The 16,845-nt window shown below is 48.8% G+C and overlaps 4 protein-coding genes across 4 annotated transcripts; 2 read left to right on the top strand and 2 right to left on the bottom strand.

Moving 5' to 3' along the window:
* Positions 1–435, top strand: LAJ45_04090 (uncharacterized protein; the record flags this gene model as incomplete). Its single annotated transcript, XM_046113671.1, has 2 exons — positions 1–117; positions 187–435. The coding sequence occupies 2 exons, from the start codon at positions 1–3 to the stop codon at positions 433–435; spliced, it is 366 nt and encodes a 121-aa protein (XP_045973400.1).
* Positions 436–3,780: 3,345 nt separating this feature from the next.
* Positions 3,781–4,958, top strand: LAJ45_04089 (uncharacterized protein; the record flags this gene model as incomplete). The annotated part of the gene is made up of 7 exons (XM_046113670.1): positions 3,781–3,828; positions 4,031–4,097; positions 4,253–4,281; positions 4,363–4,402; positions 4,546–4,746; positions 4,843–4,854; positions 4,921–4,958. 7 exons carry the CDS (start codon positions 3,781–3,783, stop codon positions 4,956–4,958), a joined length of 435 nt encoding a protein of 144 aa, XP_045973399.1.
* A 5,427-nt stretch (positions 4,959–10,385) lies between these two features.
* On the bottom strand, positions 10,386–13,807 carry LAJ45_04088 (uncharacterized protein; the record flags this gene model as incomplete). The annotated part of the gene is made up of 6 exons (XM_046113669.1): positions 10,386–11,704; positions 11,759–12,104; positions 12,170–12,937; positions 13,030–13,156; positions 13,274–13,467; positions 13,598–13,807. 6 exons carry the CDS (start codon positions 13,805–13,807, stop codon positions 10,386–10,388), a joined length of 2,964 nt encoding a protein of 987 aa, XP_045973398.1.
* Positions 13,808–14,326: 519 nt separating this feature from the next.
* LAJ45_04087 (uncharacterized protein) lies at positions 14,327–14,962 on the bottom strand (the record flags this gene model as incomplete). Its single annotated transcript, XM_046113668.1, has 2 exons — positions 14,327–14,662; positions 14,771–14,962. The coding sequence occupies 2 exons, from the start codon at positions 14,960–14,962 to the stop codon at positions 14,327–14,329; spliced, it is 528 nt and encodes a 175-aa protein (XP_045973397.1).
* Between the last annotated feature and the right edge of the window lie 1,883 nt (positions 14,963–16,845).

Raw genomic sequence — 16,845 nt, 5'->3', positions numbered from 1 at the left:
ATGGAAAGCAATTGCCCAGAAGTTTCGAGATATGAACAGAGGGAATTCAGGGTACCAACATTACAAATGAGATACAAGAGGCTCAAGGAGAAAATGCGGGTGTGGGACCTCGAAGATGTAAGAACCATCCTTCAGATATCTGGTCACTTCCGATATAGTTTTACTAATATTGAGTTTGATATTCAGGTTCAACTTTTGAAGGAAGCAAAGGACTACTTGGAAAAGCAAAAGTGGGAGCTTATCTCCCAGAAGATGCTTGAATTGGGCTGCAAGAAGAAGATACCGGCATCAACCTGTGAGAAGAAGTGGAAAGAAATCGCACCACAGCAGCCACAGGCTGCACAGACGTCACCCATCCAATGCCACGACATGAAGCGAGAACAATCACACTCAAGTGATGAGGGTTTTTTGTTGAACGACAGAGAAGGATTGTAATCGGAAGTTGACTTGGGGGTTCATTGGGTGTACGGGGATTTTGGGAGGGGCATTTGGGGGTCATTTTGGGTCATCAGGGGTTAATCAAAGACGGTTCTTTTTTATTTATCTGGGGACACTGGTGTTTGCTGGTTTTTATTTCTTAATGTTTTTCTTTGTCTTTCCTTCAATACCTTTTTCACTTTTCTTTTTTTTTTTTTTTATTATATATCGATCCTCGAGCTCCACTATATCTCTTTTCCTTATCTTTTCAACATCTAAATTTCCACGCTTTCGCAAGCCGGTATCATCATCATTATTTCTCAGTTATTCATCTCTATTTCCTTTCTTATTTCTTCTCTTATCTTTTTTATTGATCAGGGGGGATCCTATTTTTTTTGTGTATTATTGACCCTTTTTTTTCTTTTCTTTTGTTTACAACTCTTCTTGTGACTATGTATGTCTATTGTTTACTCCTAAATGGGAATCAGGGGAGGCTTTACTGAGCCTTCGAATCTCGCACACACTCACACTCACACTCCGCACTTGAAGCGCTACACTTGCTGCACTATCACTCCTAGGATCCTGTGACCAAACGTGTTCTTTTCCCTTAAGCAGTTCGAAAAAGCAAAGCAGCGACTTGCCGTGAATAGATAGATAGTCAGTCCAGCTCAACCTCCGAACGAATCATCGTCACTTTTAATTTTTGCCATTGAACGCGAGCAGAAAGAGGAAATCGAGAAAGAAAAGAAGGAATTTAAAAAAAATATAAAAAAAAATAAGGCCATACTCTAATTACTTAAGACATGTTAAAGCGGAAGTGTAAAACCCGGTACGTGCGTCGTCTATGGCGTTAGCACAGCCGTCACTCACTCGATCGGTAGTATCCGAGTTAAACTTCACCACGTTTCCAGAAGCGAGTGGACTAGCCAAGAGCATCTATCACTCGTTCGGCGAAAGCCGTTATAAAAGGTTACGAAATTAGGAAGAAATGATCATGGACATGTTTCTTGTTCCTGACTGATGAGCGTCCCCTGAGGCGGTGGGACAAGTAAAAGGAAAAACAAACTATAAGAAACAGAAGGGGGACAGAGAAAAGTAAAAAAAGTAAAAAGAAAAGAACACTAGCTGGTACAGCCTATGATTTACTCAGTCACTAGAGGTATGGAATGTATGTAGTACTGGCTGGCTGGCTCACCTTCTTGTTCTTGGTGTGTTGCTTTACCTGGGTCTGGAATATAGCTACTCTAAATTATTTATGTATGCACTCTAAATTATGTCGCATGGCATTTCTTGGATTTGCTTTTTTGTCCCGCGGCGCATGAAATGCATGCATGGGTTCGGAACCTTCGCTACTGTCCTCGAGTAGAGTACTGCGTTAATATCCAGTCCTTTAATGGTACCACCGAACAGGGCGTCGATCTTGATAATTGCACCAATTGAAAACCCTGATGATCGTTATTATTAGGAAAAAGGTACGGTATTCTCCCTATGTGCAGTTCCCATCAGAACACGAGTAAGGGGGTCAAAAAAGGAAAAAATCAATCAATGGAAGTCGTTTTTTGCCTTCTGGCGTCATAGGATCCATAGGTTTGGTTTGATGCAAAACGATAAGCACTTTGTGCTCAATGTGCAATGGGCTGTCATATACAGATTTAGATCATAGAGTACATAGACCTCTGCCAGCATGGAAATAGGAACTTGGGGTTACGCAAAGCTCGTACTAGAAGAAGCTTGCTCCATCGCTGATGAGTTTTTTGGGGGTCCCTGACTCCCTGGACAAGCAGAGAAGGGTAGGTATCTGCATGCTCTGAACTTATGATTACGATTACCCCTTCCGTGATATCACCTTTCCACAACAGGATACATCCATGGATTCATCTATCAATCGCGAATCGCATGGCCGACGGCCCTTTATTCCATCTTTTAGCAAAGTACCCGGTGGTTGACTAATCCAGCCATTCCGATTACGGCCTAGATCGGCTTTGTAAAATGTTGCCGTGCCTTTTAAACGTTTCACTGATAAGTCTTATTCGCCATGTCATGCCCTTAATTAGTGGGTTGCGTGATTTATCGCTTCTTCGTATTGAACATCTAGCTACCATCTTTAGATGCTCCAAGTATACCATGTACTTTGTTTCCGACGGGATAAACAACTGACAAGGAACGACGAGCACAACTAGTACTACATAGTAGGGAAGGGAAGGATGGAAAAGAGGGCTGACGACGGACGGTAATGTCTGTCTCAATTCGACAGCAGGCCCGAAGGAGGTTATGGCAGAGTAATTGTACGAGGTGGAAGTACTTGAACTACTATAGGATATGTAGCAGGCTGCATACCCTGATCTGCAGACCAGACACCAATTTTATCTCCCCCGCAAACCTTTTCGACCCTTCTCGGCCGTAGGCAAAATCACGGCTTCCTACACTCCTCCACGGAACGGACCGTGTATCTGTACTGAGAGAAAACGAAAAGGTAGAATTAACCTGCTTACCTGACATGTCCCCCCGGGTCTTTACTCCGGGCTCGCGCTGCTGACCCCCTGATTCATACCATTGATCATTCGGTCAATTATCGTTCGTGGGGCTGTGGAAAATCCCCTTGGGTGGCCATTCCCTCCAACGACGATCCTCCAATTCCTGAGCTGAAATTCGGATCATTAATCACCAGGCCATGCAGAGGGATCTCCGCTCGAATGCTGCTTGGTAGGGGGTGGCATTAGCGAAAGATTGGCGAAGGTTTCACGACATGCGGGAAGAGACGAACAATCCAATGAGGATGAATTTGGTATGTATGGTAGTCACAACCTACATGTGGTTAATAGGAATAGCGTATCAAAGACAGGTACACATAACCTATCTACAGAACGAGAGGGAAACATCAACCAAGCAGAACATCAGTCTATACTGCAGTCCCCCGCATTACGACAAAGTTACCAGTATATGTAAGTACTTACATTCAAGGGATGAACGGTATCCACTTAATTGCTACTTCTCCTTGTAGCTCCAGCCAGGCAGGCATATGCATGGCATATGCTGTCTGGCTGAACCTGTACCTACACATCGATTGAGTAGATCTAGGAGTACACCAAAGTTTCTTTTTGAAAATCTTTTTAAAGAACGAACGGCCTTAGCTAATAAGTACCCAGGTTTATCACAGATCAAGACAGGCAATAAAATCTGGGTATCGAGGAGATTTCGTCGGGGTCTTACCGCCGCAGCTGCTGATTGATTGATTGTGAGCAGAGAGTTAAATTGCTTTCACACGCCTGACTTGATCGGTCGTTGTTGTTGCCGACGAACGACGCTAAAACCAACAAAGGCTTTACAAAGGCGGTGTTGCAAAAGGCTTGAGACACCCATGGAATGCACAGACCATATGTTCTCTCAACCTCCTCAATTGCAAATACATATGTATGTACGGTTCCAATGGATCCCCAAAAATCGCATCATCAAGCCTCTCAAGACAGGTGGGGGCAGGAAGGGGGTGAGTGTCTGTGGCCTGTGTCTCTCCTCTCTCTCGCTATCCGATAACCACTACTACAAACTACGCACCACGGACTCTCGAGTCATGTACTATGCGTGGGTTCCAGCGGTTTATGCGTGGTGCAAATAGGGAGCACAGTTGATGTTTTTGGAAAGCATGCCGTCAAATTCAGGAGAACTTCGGACCAATTCCTCACGTCAGCCAGTTAAACAAGAAAAAAAATAAGGGAGAAGGAAAAGGGAAAAGAGAGAGAAAAAAATGATTACTTGTTCGACTGTTCAGAGTGCTGTTGCTGCTGCTGCATGCTCAGTTTGAGACATGTTACCGTATTCCCGATTCTAAAGAAAAAAGGGCCCGGAAATCCTTCCTCAACGAGTCATGTACGTCCTCTAACGCGTAATGCGCTCCACTGTATGTGTGAAGATTTTTTTTTTTTTTTACTTACGAGAGGGCGGTTTTAGGTTATCATGCTCGCAATGATCTCTGATTCGTTGGCCATCGGTAAACCCTGAAAATGATGGCACTAGATATGTACATACATACATACATACTTATTGTATGTGCACGCCGAATTATTTGGCTGTCAATACCCACAGATTGATACACAGAGGAATTTGAGGTACCCACATCACATCTCTGGATAGTACAGTGCCAGCATGGAGCCTCAGTTTCCCAATCGCGTAATTTCTTCAAGGCTAGGCAGATCCCATTGCTGGTAGAAGATCCGCATACCTGCCTGGGTAATGATATTTGGCATAAACCATCGACAAAAGAGCCATCTAGCTGTGCGTGCATGACGTTGCACAGTACCCAGGCAACGTACACCGCAGCGCCGCAGCAGCCAGGTAGGTTTACAAAGCGTTGTGTTGTTCAGCCTAGTCAGCTTTACACGCTACTGAAACGATATTTCTCCTTCTCTCGGTCATTTCCGGGAAGAAAAGTCAATCAAAAAGGTCCAGTCATCCTCACGTTCTACGTGGCATAATGCTCACTCACTCAATCGATCACTCATTCCACAGTTAGGGCATTAGGAATATGTACGGTATTCCACAGATGATTCAGATCCTCTGAGTTGTTTGCCCAAATAGTTAGTCAATTACTTATAATGGAACGTATTATTATGAACTGGTTGAAGATCACTCAGTTATCAATATATGATATGCGGGTTTGCACCCTACTAAATAGCAAGGCCCGCGGCAGTTTACCACACCAGTAACTAACGGTATCAAAAGTAACGTATCAGATATCAACGTCTAGAACAAGATATTCTAGTTTTCCATATAGGCTCTTCCTGGTCATAAAAGAGAAAAGGCTACGTGCCCATGATACGATCGAGCTTTGGCATTTCTCCTCCTCCAAGGCTGTGATATGCGTCACATGAGGCACCCTCAAGTGGCGAACAGCTGAGCAAGCCAAAAGCGTTGGTTTGCCTATTATCGTTGCCAGGTCCTTTTCTTGGCGAACGGGTAGGCTTTTTTCTTTTTTTTTCCTGATAAATGATTAACCAAGATGTTCGATATCCAGCCAAAGCGCTAAAAAAAAACGGCTTTCTATCCGTGGCCGTATTTTCTTTTTCTTTCTAGATCTACTCCGCCATATCTAGCTTGTACTTGGAAGAAGTAACTCTCGAACAAAAAACTAGTAAATTAAACGCGATGGGAGCACGAAACCTGGTTTAGCCGCGTTAAACATTTTGATAGGGGGATGCACACCTAGTTGTAATACCAAAAGTGAATTATTGTTCTCGAGTAAATACGAAACATGCAATTCTCCTCACAAATGTCATTTCAGAGACAGCAAACCTGATCTGAATCACTATTGCCATGTCAGTCGGGCCCAGACCATGGATACTAGATTTCAGGAGTACTTGGTTAAGCGCGTACGTTGGGCAATGGTCATGATATGATTCAGAAAGCTATAGTACCTATAATTCTGGGCCATTTGCCCCTTTGAATATTCCTATATGTTGTTAATTAATAAGAATGGGTTATTCGAATACCTAACCAATGCGCCCCTGTTAATAATTAGATCGTATAATCCCCACGATACGTTACGTATATCCATCTTAACAAGATCATCCCCCTTATGTTTTGTTTTGAACGGACCAATGGAAAACAGGGTAATTGAACAGCTAGCCTGGAGTACCCTTAATACGTATGTATGATGTATCTTATGTGCCTCAGGTTTGTTGTTCTGCCACAAAACCTGTATATCACTCAGAGATCGTATGTTTGAGTACCGATCATGATACTCGTACTAGTACAATAACAAGTCGTTGTACTAGAACCAAGTAATATGGCTGAGAATCTAACATGTGGCGAATTAAACATGACCTGATTATTGTTAGGATGCCAAGGACCCTCTCTAGACCGGTCCTCAAGGCTGGAGTCACAACAAATCACTCGTATGTTTCGGGATGAAACATGCAGCAATAATCACTATGCACGACTACAATTCAAAGCCCGAAGAGTCCACATCAATTAACTGATTGATATCTGCGCCTATTGGGTAACGGTAAACCCCCTCCGAGGCCACGGATGTTTACGATATAATTGAGCACGGAGTAGTCAATGTAGCTCAACCATTAGGCCAGAGATCCCTGTTCACCACTCAGAAGGATCCGTCTTCACCGCAGGAGTGACTGTAGAGTATAGTGTGGTCCATAGTCATTAAGGGGAGGGTAGAAGTGGCTCCAAGCGAAGATGATAGCCTCTGTCTCGTGACAAGTCGAGCCTAGTCTTTGCCTTATTCCTTCCGCTCGGGCATATGAAAACAGTGTCTGTTCAAGATACTATTATTATTGGCAAATCGTTTTTCACCACTGTCCTTCCTTGATTGGTAGCACAAGCAAGCATTGTGCGAGGCGTGGGGTTTCTCTTGTGCTGCCCACCGGACGTCCAATAATTAAAGTGCGAAATCAATTACCGGTACCTATTAATGAATTAAACAAAAAAAAATTACCGGTACCTTGGCCTATGCGTCTTCCACCGGTTCATCATTCAATCGGTACGCAGGGCAAAAATAAAATAATACCTACATACCTAGTTTTTTTCTGTTTGGACGTACAATAGATATGCAGGAGATATTTTGACCGGCTATCAACGAACAAAGCGATGACAGCAGGATTGGTTGAAACTTTGATGATTGTTGATCTCCCTTCTCCCGGCCGATACACTTTACGCGTGGGCTTTTTCTGGAATGTTACAGTCTTCTAACCCTTTATGCTTCAGATATTTTGCTTCTTTCATTGCTTTTTCCTGCTTCTCTGGGAAAGAAGGACAAGACGAGAAAAGAAAAGAAAGAAAAAAACGCCAGGGAAGCTGAATGTAGATTTGCCCGTAGATGATCGCCCTTCCAATTCATCCCATGTGGCCGCCGTAGAACAATTGCCAGGGCTCTTTCTTATTTTATTTTTCGAATTGCCTTTGGGGTTTGTGCGCTGACAGGGAAGCGTCAGGTTTGTTCCCCTAAAGGTTCCGCGGAAAGGACATGCCCCACCGCAGTCTGTGCTGGCCAAATTCAAACCTTTTTTTTTTCAGATTAAAAAAGGTCGTCCAGTTAAGGAAACTGATTACTGAACCCAGCAGTGATCGATTTGGGTCGATTTTACCTTGTTCGTGCATTTCCTTCATACACGTCTATCCATGTATGGGTGGAAAAGAAAGCAATTATTCAACAAGTCCCCTGATTTCGGTCATGAGTGTTGTTGAATTGGCTCAAAGAGGCCATATGCATAGCAGGGAATATTTGACAGCAACGTGTACATAGCACTTCACAGGGTGAGGACGAACACTGGGTGTAGACGAACAAGGATTTTGGACAAATAGAAAGATCACTTGGGCAGCTTGGCTGTTTCTTGCCATATTGAGAACCCTGGTTCGTCTTCACCCAGTGCTCGTCCTCACCCTGTGAACCACTGTACCTACATACCTAGCTACTGCTGTCTTATAGCTATACTCCAGGAATTATAAGGGTGGTGGAGGAGATAGATTCCCCGTACCACTGGTAAGTGGCGGCCCGTTCTTTTTTCTTTGGGGGTGGCTGGAGGAGAGCGCACGCACAGCCTTTCGTGAAAAATCCCAGTCGAGAGCATGGATGTTGCCTGCTCGAAATGGCTCAGGCACAAAAAAAGTTCCGAACTCTTAAACTTCGCAGGAATTGAAATTCCTTAGAACATGCCGTAAAACAGGTGTACCTAGGGAAATGCGCACCCACACACACACACACACACACACTCATACTCATACACACAAGGCACATACCGTCGGTACACGGAGCGGCACAATTATCAGCCACGAAATGCAAGTTTCGGCACATGATGGTTATTATGGTAAATGAATTTCTCTGGTTGCGGAAAACGTTCCAGTAACCAGTTTTCATATCGTTACCTCATAACCAAAGGCCCCGCAGCAATCCCAAATAACACTGCTAAACCAGCTCGGAGAACCTCGTTGGGAACGGGAGTGAGAACATGGTACATGGGATCGTACCGGAGCTGACTTCCGGGCAATTTTTTTTCTTTTTCACTTGACAGGAGTCAGGCGTAAGCGAGGTGGAGATGATTCTTTTTTTCTGTCCTTCTTCAACGCCGATATTTTCGGGCTCTCTCGCTAACGGAGATGGTGGCGGGATTCCCGAGTGATAGCCCATGATAACCAAACTATATGTGACATAAAGCTCAGCCCACCGCGGACCTTGTGCCTGTAGGCTTCTCTGTGATCCCATCAGCTTGAAGTGGCTTGGGTCATTTCATAATATAGCCGGTGCCCCCATGATTCTCGGGATTGAATTATTCAATTGCAATAGTTTGGCCAAGATCACAATCTTGAGTCTTGTGATACAATTGTTAACACGAAAATGTTCAAAAAAAACTTGCCGTTAAGAAAGTTCCGTAGGTATGGTTAGTAGTAGTACATACTTTTCATTGTTTCTTTTTGAATTGTGGCCAGAATATTGTTTGTGTGATGATAATGCTGCTCGAATGTATCAATATAAAATCTCTCCGAGAGCACCAGGCCCCCCTTTGTGCGTAGCATCCCAGGGATATACAAGTCTCGAGAAAGGCTTTGTAGCGTATAATTCCACTCGTACGTTCCACAGACAAAGATATATATCCGACTGTATGTGATGCCAGCCTTAGTTGTAAATATTTATCTTGGTGGAATTTTCGGAATTCTGTTCCAGTCCATCCGGCAGTCAGTAGCCAGGAACCTTTATGAGTGAATTGATCCATCTACCAATAAGGATCAAGGCCTTGATAGATCGCCGTAGAAAGTAGCAACACTTGATGCAGTCTCAAGAGTCCAAAGATCTCGTAACCCATCACCCAGGTGTACATCCATCCATTTCCATCAAAGTCCCCTCTGCCCACCTCGTTAGTTAGAGTTAGTCTTCCTCAATGCCCAAGCAGTTGATGGGAAGTTGATGTTGGAAGAGGAGTATCGTGCATAGAGTGAGGTGTAAAGTGAGGTGAGGTTGAGGTCCGAGGTTAAGGTTTGACGTTGATGTCATGTCAAGTCATGTGTAGCGGGAGTCTCACAAGCACACCTAACCCTGGATGGCGGGACTACACCTGACCCTGGAACAGAACTACGGTCGATAAATTGTATGCGGGACTCTCGATACAAGAATGCAGTCGAGTCCGAAAATCTGTATACTTATCCAGCGAGTAACACTATTAAAAAAAATAATGAGCAACAGGTGGGGCGGATCCTCATAATGAGAGTATCACTGCAGTCAGGGGACCCGGAGACTTTGCGTCTTTGCTAGCTAGTAACGGGAGTCGACTGTAGGATAAAGGAACTTTTCGTAAGGGTGAAGCACATGTATATATATGGATTGTATTTACGACTTTTAAAGTAGGACTGGAACCCCGGAAGAGGATGACGTTGGAATTCATGATTGGGAGAGGGCTCTCGTAGTGATTTTGCTCGCCCTCGGGCGTAGAAAGGTGGGTTTTTAAATATCTTTAGATGAATTTTCGTGGGAATGGTGCACGATGGGAAAGACGACTGCGCCATGCACTCTGATTATAATATATTCATTGGACTCGAATGGCGTTCATTTCATTATTTGCCCGGGGCAGACAGTACTCATCCCATCCCACTCGCAATTACAGCAGCAGACGCACACACACTCTCTCTCTCTCACACAGTGACATCTCCATCACAGCTCATCACTCACCGCACTGCTCTCTCTCTATCAACACCCCAACTTCACAAAATGACCCAAACGCAAACCATTCCAAACCAAAGCTAACTAGAAACGCCCAACGCCCCCACTCACTCACCCCCACTCACTCACCCCACCCTCTACAAAACCACCAAGTTCCCCACCACCCTCCCCTTCACAAACGCCCTCCACCTCCACCTCACCCCCACAGCTCCGACCCGTCCCTCCCTCACGGCACGCACCCCTCTCCCCGCCACCATCACCACCGGCAGCGCCCACCTTCTCCCTGCCTCTTCATCCAGCAGCGGCCGTATCAGCTCTTCCTCCCCCCCTGCCCCACATCCGCATCCGCATCCACAATAACCAACAGCTTCACCGCCCGCACATCCGGCACATTACGCACCTTCTGCGAGAACGTGCACCCGCCCCGCCGTACAAACACAATCTGCGCATTCGCCGGCAGCAGCGGGTCAGGCACACACCCCGTCCCGGGCGAGAAGTAGATATTCGTGAATGCCAGCTGTCGCGGGTTCGCTGAGCCTGAAGAAACCGGTGATGATGCTGGCGCAAAGGGCTTATCCGGCGGTGTGTAGGCACTCAGGCCAGTCGCCATGACGGCGGGGATGGTCTTGTGCTTCTTTTTGGGCGGCTTCGGGATATTTGACGCTGCGGCAATGGGGTCAATGACATGCGTCTTCTTCTGGCGCTCCTCCATCGCGGCCGTCGACTCTCCGCCCACCAGGGCTAGCAGATCACTAATCTGTAGATCTAGCCCCAGCTTCGCCAGCAGCTCCCCAAGCGTACCCTTATCCACCAGCGGTGCATTCCTACTATCCAGCTCCGGGAACTCATACCCGCCATACCCATACCCATACCCATGCCCCTCCATCTCCCCCGCCTCCGCCTCCACCGGCGCCTCAGCATCATCATCCACCTCAATGATCAGGTCCACAAACTCGTCGTCCGCAGCAACCTGGAAGTTTGCGTCGTTCTTGGTCCCCTTGTCGACGAGGCCGGGCTCGAGGTATACCGCTTCGCCGCGGCCGAGGGACGTGCCGCCGACACTGGTGACGCGCAGGGTGTCATCGGGCTCTTTGAGAAGGCCCATGCGGATGCCGCGGATGCTGCCGGTGACCATGACGCCGTTGACGACGCGCTTTACGATGCCGGCGGTGCCGTCGCCGGAGGTGGCGGAGGAGGAGGCAGAGGGGAAAATGAGCTCGAAGGACTCGCGGCCTGGGAGGGGTGCGCAGACGGAGTCCGGGTGGATTAGGTGCGGCGGGAGAGTCCATGGGTAAAAGGTTGAGTTCGTGGGTGACCAAAAGTAGGAGTTCTCAGCATGTATATCAAGATCCGACGGCTGCAAAGGAGACAGGCCAAGCGGCGGGGTTTTGGGCAACAAGTGCAGACGGGTAAACTGCGCAGCATGGAATGTGTCCGGACGAGACGCAGTGGGCGAAAAGAATGAGATATCACCACGCCGGGGGTTCTCGCATGTCAATGATAGCGATGACGGCAAAGGTTTATACACCGCCGGTTTATTAGTAGGCGGCGCAGACGACTTTGGAAAGATGAGCGGATGGCCCTCGGTGGTAAACACCCACGGATCATCGCCTTTATGCAGCGGGTGATCTGGGAAATGGTCAGTAAACCAAGAAAATTAGAAGACACGGAAGTTCAGCATACCTTCATCAAACAGCAAAAACAGATAACTCCAAGTCTCGCCCAGCCAAAAGCTCTCCATGCGGTCCTGCTTCTCGCCCGTCCTAACATCCTGCAGCCCCGCCCACCCACACTTACTCCAGCACCGTCTCTTCAGATCCCTCATGATCATCTCCCCCACATGCAGATACCACGGATCCTTCGTCGCGCGATACAGCAAATACGTGCTCTCGATAAACTCCGGCCTCCCCGGATACCACCCAAGCCCGCCCTCCACCGTGCCAGTCCTGACATTCCACCTCTCCGGCAGCGCCGAGAACCTGCTCCATAGCGCCGTGTAGAAGAGATTACTCTTCACCGCCTCCTCCACCTGCCCGCCGCCCACCAGCAGACCTGGCCAAAACGCACTCAACGAATCGATCCATGCGCTCGCACCCATGATGTTCGCGCCCGTAGCCAGATGCACATTCCCCACCAGTCCGCCGGCGTATCCATCTTCATATGTGCCGCCACCGCGGCACTACTCTCCTCCCACACGTTCCAGAACCACGCATCCTCTCCCTTCTCTCCTCCGCGTGCAAAGAGTACAAACGCCTTCTGCGCATACTCAAAGAAACTATCCATCCCCGCGCCAATACCCGCAATAGGGCTATTCCACAGCCCTGTCTCCGCGTCGACCCCTCCGCCAAACAAGCCCAGCACACTGCGCCGCTCCCACACGGCCTCAAACGCGCGCTTGGCCGCCTTCTCGTACTTCGGGTCGCCGGTGAGGCGCGAGAGCGCTGTGAACTCGAGCACGAGCGAGCCGGCGCCCGCCGTACACGTCTCTGTGATCTCCTCCGAGGGGCTCTCGCGCGTGGCGCTCTTGGGCACCTTCCAGTTCTTCTCGCTCTCGTGCTCGCCCTGCGGCGACCAGGGCATGGGGTGCGGGTGCGGCGCGCGCCGCGGGTACTTGTAGTACTTTGGGTTCTTTGACTTGTTTGCCAGGCCGTAGCGCAGGTTGATGCGCGGGTATGGCAGCCCCGTCGGGGACTCTGTCAGTGCGGGCAGCAGCCGGGACCCCAAGTCTTCCGCGAGCGACAGCAGCTCGTTGTTGTATCTTCGGCGCGGGCGGACACTCTCCGGAAGTGATGGCAGCGAGCGCACGGCGAACTGGTGGGCTGAGAGTAGACCCCCGAGCGTCCGAATCGTGGTCTCGAATATCTACAAAACACCGCCGCCCGTGCCTCTCTTGTGAACTTCCGTTCTCATAATCCCCTTATATAGACTACCGGCAGGGGCGTGGTGATAAATACCTGGACCTTCGCATCGATATCAAACCCCCTTGACTCCCGACTGCGGTTCTGGAAGCGGCCCCACGAGCTCGTCTTCTCGTCGCAGTCCTCGCCGGCGCCCGCATCACACTCCTTTGGCTCATTATACCTATCCAAACCAGCACACCGTACACATCAGCCACCCATTGTTCCTCTCCCATCCCTTCCCTTCACCGCACCTCCCCCTCCCGGCACCCCCGGTAACAACAACGTGGAACCAACCAACCAATAAATCCTCACAATCTCCTCCGTGGTCCTCCAGAAGCGCTCCGCGTCCTCGGCATTGCTCGCCGCCATCACCGCAAGACTGCTCAGCGTGTCGACGGCCGTCAGCGAGAAGTCGCCCATTGCGTCGTTGCGGCCAATGTTCTTTGGGTCCTCGCGGTCGCGGTGGTGGGGCGTGCACGTTATCGGCTTGATCTGCAGACACACACACAACACATTCTCCATCAGCCCCACTATCCTTCTCCATCATAGCTTTCCAAGACAATAGCTTTGGTGGTGGTGGGGGGAAAGGGGGGGGGGAGGGGGGTGGGGTGGGTGATGGTACTTCGTCCTCCGGGAAAGCCCGCTGCATATAGTTCTCCCACCCATGTCTAAACATAGCGCGGGCCTCCTCACGCAGCGCCATCTTCTGGGACGCCGTCATTGCAAGCGCGCCGCCAGCGCACTGCAGCACGCACAGGAGCACCAGGAGCGGCCATAGCATCGGTTTCGGCGAGCTGTGAGCTCTCAGATGTGATGCCGGGGGTGGTGCCATAGGTGGGTTTTCATGGATAGAAATATGTAATAATAGAAAAAATAAAAATAAAAAAGAAAGGAGAATATGTATATATTATGCAGGAGAGGAAGAAAGAAGGATAAAGAAAAGGAAATGAAGCTATATAGAGACGCGGGGATGGGGGGGGGGGGGAGGAGAGAAGAGAGAGCTGCTTGACCGGAGAGATCGAGAGAGAAGAGAAAGAGCAAGACAGTTGCAGATGCCAGGTATCAGAAGTGCATGATCGAGCTTGATCAGGAAGATGCGACGGTTGCAAGTTGCGGGTAATTAATAAGCCAGGGTTAGGGGTGGAGAGGCCGAGTGATGGCCTGTGCTTGGGACTTTGCGAATGATGGCCTGTGAATTTGCAGATATTTTATATTTACATCCTGCTAATCCTATACATCATAATAATAATCACAAAAAATAAAAACCCATAATAACGCCGTTTTACTCCAGATCCCCAGCCATATTTTACCCCAAGCCATGCAATTGTCCCTTTCAATCCCCCATCTTTCTCTACAAGATATGCCCCTCCAGCAGAACATCCACACCCCCCTCCTCCGCCGCAGAATCACACCCAAAATACACCTGCCACACCCCCTCCTCCCCCCTCCAAACGGCCTTCGCCTGGACATCCCCATCCAGCGCCAGGATCCAGTTCCCATCCATCTTTTCATACCCCCACGGCCCCGCCTTCCCCTTCACCTCAGGGCCATACATCAGCCCCCCATCTTCAGCCGACTGGAACATATAGACGACTTCATCCTCATCCCCACTCTCAGTCACATAGTCCATGACCTGCGCACCGACAACGCCGTCCGCGCCCAGCTTGAGCTCAAAGCGGAGGCGCGTCTGGGAGGGGCTGGAAGTGTGGTGTTGGAGATGTACAACTATATTCCAGCGAATTAGCCATTAATGTACAAAGTGGATTAATTGCAGTGGGTAGAAGGGAGAGCTTACCGAGCCGGCTGCGCCGAGGAGGACCGGTTTGCCGGTGAAGGCGGGCCCGTTGGCGAGTAGGCCCCAGCTGACTTGGTGCCTGTCGCTGGTGGCGACTTTGCTTGCAGGTGTGGGCTTGGGCGTGGGCGCCGCGAGGGAGATGCAGAGGAGGGAGAGGAGAGTAAGGAGAGTGAGTGTGATGGGGAGATGCATGTTGTGTAGGTTTAATTGGTTGTGATGCGTGTTGTGGAGATTGGGGTTAGAACTGGCTCTTTAGAATTGATGGCTTAATCAATTGATATCGTGATAGTTTTTAATTAATAAAGAATTGAGAGAGAAAGAGAGCAGTCTTTATAAATTCTCAATTCAACATGTCTCTACAGACTTGGAGACTTAAAATCTAAATAAACTCCAGCGGCTCTCCAGCTGTGTCGCTGACTTTCCCCCCAAACCGAGCTCAAACTCACTTCACGATGTTTTACAGACTCCTGAGTCCTGACGAGACGAGACGAGAACACTGAGTACTAGTTACACGGGGGTAGTCTAGCCAGCTATAACCAAGTCCTCTGCCAGTGTCAATTAGCTGCTGAGTTTATATTTAGGTCGGAGGCGCCGCCCTAATTCGTTAGCTAGCTAGCTGACCCAAACCGGAAGAGACGAAAACCACAGAACCAAAAGAGAGACGGCTCACGATAACTTCACTTCCTCAATTGACCAAATGGAGGAATCGCCACTATGGGCTGATTGACAGAAAACGCAATTCAAGGAACTGATAGGACGTGTTTACCCCCCCGTTCTGTGCCGGGCGTGTACCGCAAAACCCACAACCTTAATCCAGCCACGCCACACCCCCTGCTCTCTCTCTCTCTCTCTCTCTCTCATCACGCCACCCCTCAGCCTCATCCCTCCTCTCCCACAACCAAGCTCCCAAAAACCGCACCTGCTGCCTCCCTCCCCCCCGGGACCCCCGGGACTCCCCAAAACCCCTTCACTCAACCACCCCAACCCCCCTTCTCTCCTGCTAGTGACCTCTACGTCACATAAAAAGGAAAGAAAAAAGGTGCGACGGCTACCGGCATCCAATAAAAGCAGTAAAAAAAAAACCCAACCGTAATCTGCGCCCGGCGCTTAACTAGCTGTCCAAAAAGGAAATAAGAAGGGAAAAAAAGGTGTGTCACGTGACTTTGAGACTGCGGGAGTGGTTTGTGGGTGAGACATCTTAGGTTTCTCTTTTTTTTTTTTTTTTTGGTTTTGGTTTTTTGGGTTAGATTCGATTCGCGGTGGGGAGGGAGAGAGGGTTGAGCGCGGAGCGTTACGGTCCGGTGGTTTGTTTGTGTTTTTTGTTTTACTTTGTTTTGTTTTGGTGAGTGAGTGAGTGAGTGAGAGTGCGTGAGAGAGAGTTAGCGGCCGCCAAGTCGAGTGATGGGTTGTGATCGGCAGTACAGTTGGAGGGTGCTAACTACATGTACATGACTCTAGGAAGCAGGTTTTTGTATGTAGGTCGATACAACATTGGGATTGTGGATCGTGAGTTTTACATCATACTGAGGTAGGTCTTTGTAGAGTGTGCATGTGTTGGAAGAAGGCGCTTCACGATATCGATAATCACTCGAATCGTATCAACACATCAACACATCAACACAAACAACACTCTGAACATCAAACACAAACTCAACCTTCATCCCCCCTTCATGCTGTTCCAGCAGACCCGCAACACAAACAGGTTCGCAAAAGCTTACCTCCACACCGAGGGAGGGGTTTGTTTACCAGAAAGAAACAAAGCTCCACCGGTACCGTAGGCAGGAAAGAACCATACCCCCCCTCCTCACATTTCCCCATACCATCACCTCTGATCTCACAAAGTCCACCATACTCCATCAATTCATCGCAGGTCAGCTCCGCCCCCCCCCCCCCCCAGTAACACTCTATCTCTTTCTCCACAGGCCCTTTTGGCCGGACTGCAGCTGTGGAGATGAAGCTTTATCTAACCTGCATATGCCCAGAGCTTGCCCGGTCGGCGGCCGGCCGTGGAAAAATCTTGGCCAGCCAGCTCAAAGAGATCCGTTCGCGGAGCGGAAAGCACATTACGTCGACCT

This window comes from Morchella importuna, assembly GCF_003444635.1.
Source record: "Morchella importuna strain M04M26 chromosome Unknown Morimp01GS009, whole genome shotgun sequence".
Taxonomy (NCBI): Eukaryota; Fungi; Ascomycota; class Pezizomycetes; order Pezizales; family Morchellaceae; genus Morchella; species Morchella importuna.
This window is presented reverse-complemented; position numbering and strand designations above follow the sequence as displayed.